Raw genomic sequence first — 7,600 nt, 5'->3', positions numbered from 1 at the left:
TTCTCCAGTGTATTTGTAAAATATATTCATTAAAAAGTGTTTTCTCTGACCAGAAAAAAAAAATCCAAATCTCGGACCTGAGGGCCTGAGGGCCTGAGTTCAATTCCCAGCAACCACTTGGTGACTCACAACCATCTGTAATGGGATCTGATGCCTTCTTCTGGTGTCTCTGAAGACAGCTACAGTGTACTCGTCATATATATAAAAAAAATAAATAAAATCCTGGGCTGGTGAGATGGCTCAGTGGTTAAGAGCACCAACTGCTCTTCTGAAGGTCCTGAGTTCAAATCCCAGCAATCACATGGTAGCCCACAACCATCCGTAACGAAATCTGATGCCCTCTTCTGGAGTGTCTGAACACAGCTACAGTGTATTCACATATAATAAATAAACAAATCTTTTTAAAAAAAGAATATTAGAACCAGAAGTGGGGTGTGACAGACCTGTGACAGACATTTTTGTGCCTACATGTTAAACAGAAAACTGGTGAGATGACTTAGTTGGGGAAAACACTCACCATGAGAGCCTGGTGACCTGTTCTCTGTTCTCAAAAAAGCCCACAGTGAAAGGTCTGTGAGCTCAGAGGTTAGTGCACTGGTTCTCAACCTTCCTAAGGTTGCAACTGAAACACAGTTCCACGTGTTATAGTGACTCCTCCCCCCCAAAAATTATTTTTTGTTGCTAATCCATAACTGTAATTTTGCTAGTTACGAATCAAAATGTAATATCTGTGTTTTGGGATGGCCTTAGGGAAGCCCAATGAGATTGTTCGATCCCCTAGGTAAGAACAGCTGGGTTAGAGTCTTTAACTAGACTTTAATTAGACTCAGTCCCCTGGGTAGATTGAGAGACAGGGTGAATCAGAGGAAGGCTTTAGTAAATTTTAGCAGTGTGCCTTATGAACTGTCAGGTGCAGATAAGAGCTAGCACCTATCCACCATGCCAATAGAGGTCCAGAGGCCGGAGTCTTCATTCCGTCTAAAGCTTAGTCTTCCTCTTGCTCTCTATGGTGACCAATCATTTTACTCTTGGGTGTATTTCCTGTTGGATGCTTAAGACCATCCAGTTGTCAAGGAGGGACTGGTTGTTTGTAGTTGTTGAAATCAGCTAAGGCATTTTAGGGGTTACTCTAGGGACTTAGGAGGGGTCCACTGGCTTCTTCAGTCTTTCCTCAATGAGGTGTGTCATCTACAGGGTTGATTCAGGATCTTGCTGACCATGTGGCTTCCCTTGGAAGCACGGAGGACATTTCCTTCTGTGTAAACCCTCCTCTTGCTGCGTGTCTGCTATTTAAAGGCCAAACTCTGGATCTTCATGGCCTCTCTAATCAAGAGGACAAAGGATTGATTGATTGATTGACTGATTTACATTGGTGTTTGATCTGTGTGCATGTCTGTGTGAGGGAGTCAAATCCACTGGTACTTGAGTTGCAGACAGTTGTGAGCTGCCGTGTGAGTGTTCTGGGAAACTTTGAATTGGTTTTGTTTTGTTTTGTTTTGTTTGAGACAGGGTTTCTCTGTGTAGACCTGGCTGTTCTAGAATTCTCTCTGTAGACCAGACTGGCTTTGAACTCAAAGATCTACCCACCTCTGTCTCTTGAGTGCTGGGAATAAAGGCGTGTCCCACAACTGTCAGGCTAGGACAGGTGATTTGCCAGAGTTGAGAACACTTTGAAAGGTGTCCTGCCATGTCCCTCACCTTGGAGCAAGGGCCCAAACATTGGCTTCCCTCTTAGCCTCTATATACTTAATGGTGTTGGCCTCCATATTTTGTTGTTGAGTGCCCAGAGTGCCAGTCACACCAGGCTTGAAGAAAATCTTGGAACATAGAAATATATCTCACTGCTTTCTGATTTAGCTGTGGGTTGATATTAAAGGTTAAATTGCCTATCATTTAGTTATTCTTTTCAACATTTAATTGGTTGCCTGGCGACATTGTACACAGCCAGCTCTTTCTTTTTAAAGCTTGAGGATCAAATTTATTTCACTATAGATCAAGAGATGAATTAGTAGGAACAAGATATGGTTGCCTCTCTCAGATATATAGCATCAGTTGCTATTCTATAAGGTTCAGGAGGAAACCCAAACCACCATTTTTTTATTTTCTGGGTACAATACGTCAGAGGTATGCGGTCACAGCAGAATCATTAAGTTCCTCTTAGAACCCAATTAGTATACTAGGAAAAATAATCTCTCAAGAACAGAACTTGTCATGGAGGTCTTAGGTTACCTCTTTGATCTGATACGGAAAGCGCACTGACATTATCACATGGCAACAGAGCTAGCCAAAAGATGTAGCCACCCCTCTTTGATCAAAAGCACTTGAGTTGGGTTCCCACAGATGTAGCAGGAGATAGACGGGGCACTTGCACATGGAGCAAGATTCAGTAGTTTGAATCCTGCAGTTATAAATCAGGAAAGATCCTGGGGCTAGGCACAGAAAAGCAGGCACAGTGGGAAACTGTGTTAGAAGGGAGCAGAGAGTTTTATGATCTCAAACCAAGGGGTGTGTGTGTGGGGGGGTGTCCACCCCTTACCACAACATCACAATGAAGACGAGGAAACTCTGTCATCAGGAACACCAGAAGATATCACCTGAACCTCACTTAATGCCCCATTAGCGTCCAGCTCTTGGTTTTCCAAGGAGCTGATGCAAATACAGCTACATTTTATATAAAGGCCATGAGCATCCACAGAAAGCATGTCTTCTCTGGGGGGGTGATGGTGGGGTCCTGGAACCTCAGACAGTGAGGGTTAGCATCCTTTAATAGACCCTAGCAAGTCACCTAGCTTCTTCCACCACATCTTCCACCACATTCACGGGCTGTGAGGAGATGAACCATCGCTCAACACAGAATCTGCAGGCACCTTTATCTCAGACTTCCTGTTTTTCAGAGTTGTAAGTCATCAATTTTTTTTCAAACAGATTTTAAAGTTAGATCTATTCATTTAATTTTATATGTGAGTGTTCTGCCTGCATGTAGGCATGCATATTATATTGTATCCTTGGTGCCTATGGAGGTCAGAAAGGGCCATCAGATCCCTTGGAACTGGAGTTAGAGTTGGTTATGTAGGAGCCTGGAATCAAAACCTAGGTCCTAGCCAAAAAAANAAAAAAAAAAAAAAAAAAGAAAGAAAGAAAAAGAAAAAAAGAAAAGAAAAAGAAAGAAAAAAGAAAAGGAAAAGAAAGAAAAAAGAAAAGAAAGCTCTTAACAATTGAACCAGCATTCTTTGAGATGCATAAGCCACACAGGTTGTTGTAATACCCTGTATGTAGTAGCGCAACTCCCACAGACACTTGAGGTGACACAGAGGTACCTGATACTCGTAGGAGTCAGATGCTCAGGTCCCTCTAGGGAGACATCCCGGAGGAGCATCCTACTGGGTAGCCTGCAAAGCCATCTCTGACAGTTTCCCACTGCTCCAGAGAGGCAGTTCTCGGCCAGGGGTGGTGTAGCCCTGTCCAGTGACAGTTTGTTGTTGCATCTGGGGATACGTGAGGGGATGCTATTGTGTCAAGTGTGTGTGATGTGGGGACAGCTCCATCATCTCAGATGTCAGCACTGCCAAGCATGGGCCCTTGTCTCAAGAACATGGAGTATTAAGACCCGAGCTTTGCTTTACCCAACCTCTTCCTGCGTGCAGAAAAACATCACAAGAGTTAGAGACAAGTACAATAAGCCATGCTCCTGTCTTCCCACCAGCAAGCAAGATGGGGTGAGGTGGGAGCAGACACATCACAGATCCCCCAAAGATGTTGTAGCTGGAGCAGAGTAGAGCTGAATGGTGTGCTTGCCTCCGCCCATTGAGCCTTATCCATAAGGCTGGCCCATCTCTGAACCCCGATGTCGAGTCATGAAGGACCCTAGGAATCTGTTGTGCTGCGTATCACTGGGAACGCTCTGAGGGTCTCTTTACCTGCTTAGAACCACCAAATCAGTTCACCCTGTGGCTTCTCTTTAATCTTGGACTGGCAGGTACACCATTTAAGAGGGTGAACATGAGGCCAAGGCAAGGCTAGAAGAACCAAGGCAGGGCCACAGGAGGTGTTGGGATGGGATCATGGGCAAGTCAATCCTTCTCTCTCCAGTCATTCATCTGCTGAGCTGATCCTTGTTCTTTTCAGTCCCAGGTTGACCTCACAGCAAGGGATCCAGGTCCCGGAGTACTTAGGCATACAGCATCACCCACGTGAGTTACAGCATTCACAGTGGGCCAGATTCCAGCTCTGGGCAGAGCTGACTTAATATCCTGAAGCCTTTCCAGCCTTCCTCAGGTCAGACGCTGCATAGACGCAGGGCCCTTCCTGAAACACAGCCTGGACCGCATTCAGGAAAACTGGCCGCTGGCTCTGGCTCTGAATCTGGCCTCGGTCCTGTAGCCCCTTCTGTACCTCCTGAAGAAGAGAGAAAGCATTCGTGAAGAGCTCAAGTCTCCCCCCTCCCTCCAGACACAAGGGAGTGGCTAGATAAGAAATGGGAAAACAGACCTAAAACCATGAAACTGGGGGGAAGGGAGTCTGAGGACCCAGGCTAGGGAAAGACTGGGCAGGCACTGGTTCTAGAGCATGCAGTCTGTAACTTGAAAGCATCAGAGGGATGTAAGAAGGCTGCACAACTCTGGGGAAAATACAGGGGTAGTGGGACTCAGAACAAAGACCCTTTAAGAACCAAGTTCATCTCCAGTGGAAAGACAGGACATCAAGTGGAGGGATAGGGTTGCCATCCCACAGTCAAAAATTGACCTAGAATTGTTCCTGTCTAAAAGAACTGCAGGGACAAAAATGGAGAAGAGCCTGAGGGAAAGGAGGTCCAGTGACAGACCCAAATTGAGATCCAGCTCAAGGGAAGGCCCCAAGGCCTGACACTATTACTGACGTTATGGTGTGCTTACAAATGGAGCCTAGCATGACTGCCCTCCAAGAGGCCCAACAAGCTGCTGAAAGAGTTAGATGCAGATATTCACACCCAACCAATGGACAGAAGCTGCTGACCTCCCCCCCTAGCCCCCTATGTTCAATTAGGGAAAAGCTGGAAGAAGCTGAGGAGGAGAGCAACCCTTTAGGAAGACCAGCAGTCTCAATTAACCCAGACGCCGAGATTGCTCTGACGCTGAGCCACCAACCAGGCAGCATACACCAGCTGGTATGAGGCCCCCAACACATATACAGCAGAGGACTGCTGGGTTTAACTCAGTGAGAGAAGATGCACCTAGCCCTCAAGAAACTTGAGGCCCCAGGGAGTGTGTGTGTGTGAGGGGCTGGTGGGGTGGGGATAGAGGGGGTGGAGACATCATCTTGGAGATGGGGGGGGAGGAGGTGTGGGATGTGGAACAGTCAGAGGGAGGACCAGGAGGGGGATCAAGACTGGACTGTAAAAAAAAGATTAAAGAATTTTTCTAAAAATTAAAGCTCGCAAAATTTTTTAAAAAAAGCAAAATAAAATTAAATTAAAAATCTTTTAAGACAACAACAACAAACAAATTGATTCGGTCCCTGGGTCTAGTTTGCTATGGCCCCAGAGGACAAATCTGAGGTGATCTAGGTGCTTCTGTTGAGAAGGTAACTTTAGAAGACTTGGGCATAATTTTGAATCTCTTGAAAGCAATACCTGACGGTGAAGCACTAGATACTAGGTATCCAGGCCCAGCAATACAAGTACTGCCAAACCATATAGGACAATAGTAACACAGACAAGAACTCAAGACCTGAGACACCCAGATATGCAGCAGCTAAATTTCTGAGAGCCTACCATTTTAGGGCTTATAAAAGGGTGTCTAGGAGAACCCAAAGATCCTAACCCTGTTTGCCCAGAGGGTCCATGTGGTCTGTTCCCACTTCAGCATCATATACACTAAAATTGGATCAATATAGAAAGATTAACACTGCCCTTGCTTAAGGATGACTGGTAAATTCATGAAACATTCCATAAGTATATGTGTGTGTGTGTGTGTGTGTGTGTGTGTGTGTGTGTGTGTGTGTAGTTGAATGTATAGATATACATAAGGGAATACTTATATATCAAGTCAGGTATAGTGGCACATGTCTGCAATCTAGTCCTCAGGGGGCAGAGGCAGGGGGATTGTTCATTTGAGATCAGCCTAGGCTACATAGTAAGTCAGAGGCTAGCCCAAGCCCAATTCTGTCTCCGAAGTGAACAAACCTGTATGTATCCAAGGAAACTAGAACCCGGGGTGGGGGCAGTGGTGGGGGGCCCTAACTGCTCAGGTGTAAGATTAAATCTATGAACTTTGAGGTAGAAATTAAAGCAGCCCTAGCCCGGAAGTTCTGAATGTTAATGGCTTTAAATTCTTGGGATGTGACCCCCCCACTGCTGATTATCATGTTGGGGGCGGGGCAAAAATCCTAAGAACTGTACTTCCTCAGCCCCACACTTTTTTTGTTGTTTTTTTGTTTTTTGTTTTTTTATTACGTATTTTCCTCAATTACATTTCCAATGCTATCCCAAAAGTCCCCCATACCCCCCCCACTTCCCTACCCAAGCCCCACACTTCTATATGTCATTTCAGATGAATGGACCAAGAATTTTGTCCACTGTGACCGGATATTCCACATACTTCTGGGTATGGTGACATCAGTCAGTCCTTCTAGTCAGTTACCTCCTGTCTGACTCCATCAGGTAATATTTTGTGACTTGAGCCACTGGCAAGGTGAGATTTGGAGGCATGCCCTTAGAGGGTGTAAGTTTTTCTATATTCGCTGTAGGAATCGCCTGATGGCCTTAGCATTAAAGGCTAAGGCCTGCAGTGCTAAAGCCAAAGCCAAACTCTCAATCCTCAAGGGCTCCATTTCTCAGAATTCAGTGGCCAAACTCCAAGACCTTCCTCGCCTTGGTGGTGGCTTTTGCTTATAAAGGTCCTTGGAGATTTGAGGTCTCCAAGGCAGGATTTATGATATTCTCCATGGAAAGCCCTAGATCTGTATTACTGACATTCCAGTACCCCCAGCAAGCCAAGTATCTTGGCCTTATGGGCACTGGATTTCATTAATCCCCATTCCCGGACTGAGTGTGTCATCTTCTCGACTCTCAGAGTCGAAGATTCTCAGAATGCCAAGTCCTCAGAATGGTCTTTTGCTGAGAAAGGCTTTTAAGAGTCAAGGCTTCAGGAGAAAGGGCTTAAAAGAACATGTCTTGGATCCTGTGGCCTCTAGACATTAGTTCTTTGGGCCTGGTGTTCTGAGAGAGCATCTTAGGTCCCCAGAAGAACTCTGCACAGACCTCAGGTCTGAACAACAAGGTTCTCAACACAGATGCTGTTCAACTTACAGTGGGGTTCAAATCTGTCATAATTGGAAAGTATTGCAACTTATAAATGTATTTATATATTTAACATATCTAACTTGAAGAGATGACTCAGCATTTCTTTTCTGCAGAGGACCCGGGTTCGGTTCTCAGGACCTGCACGGTGGCTCACAACCCTGATTTCAGCTGCAAGGGATCCAGTGCCCTCTTCTGACATCTCTAAGCACCAGCCATGCATGTGGTGCAATACAGATATGGAGGAAATACACCCATACACATAAATCTTAAATCGTGGGCTGGAGAGATGGCTCAGCGGTTAAGAGCACTGACTGCTCTTAC

General features: G+C 45.5%; 1 protein-coding gene and 1 non-coding gene across 3 annotated transcripts in view; one reads left to right on the top strand and one right to left on the bottom strand.

Moving 5' to 3' along the window:
* Positions 1 to 3,939: 3,939 nt before the first annotated feature.
* Ggt5 (gamma-glutamyltransferase 5) overlaps positions 3,940 to 7,600 on the bottom strand; it is a 25,263-nt gene continuing 21,602 nt past the window's right edge. For both annotated transcript variants that reach the window (XM_021174388.2, XM_029482998.1), the window contains one exon: positions 3,940 to 4,395. In XM_021174388.2, the coding sequence (XP_021030047.1) occupies positions 4,243 to 4,395 (153 nt within the window). In that variant the 3' untranslated portion in view covers positions 3,940 to 4,242. The remainder of the gene's footprint in view (positions 4,396 to 7,600) is intronic.
* On the top strand, positions 5,826 to 5,933 carry LOC115032181. Its single transcript, XR_003837842.1, has one exon. It is a non-coding gene; the product is annotated as a U6 spliceosomal RNA (small nuclear RNA).

The sequence above is a fragment of the Mus caroli genome, chromosome 10 (assembly GCF_900094665.2).
Source record: "Mus caroli chromosome 10, CAROLI_EIJ_v1.1, whole genome shotgun sequence".
In the NCBI taxonomy this organism is placed as follows: domain Eukaryota; kingdom Metazoa; phylum Chordata; class Mammalia; order Rodentia; family Muridae; genus Mus; species Mus caroli.
Note: the sequence above shows the minus strand (reverse complement) of the source record. Positions and strands in the feature narration are given on the sequence as shown.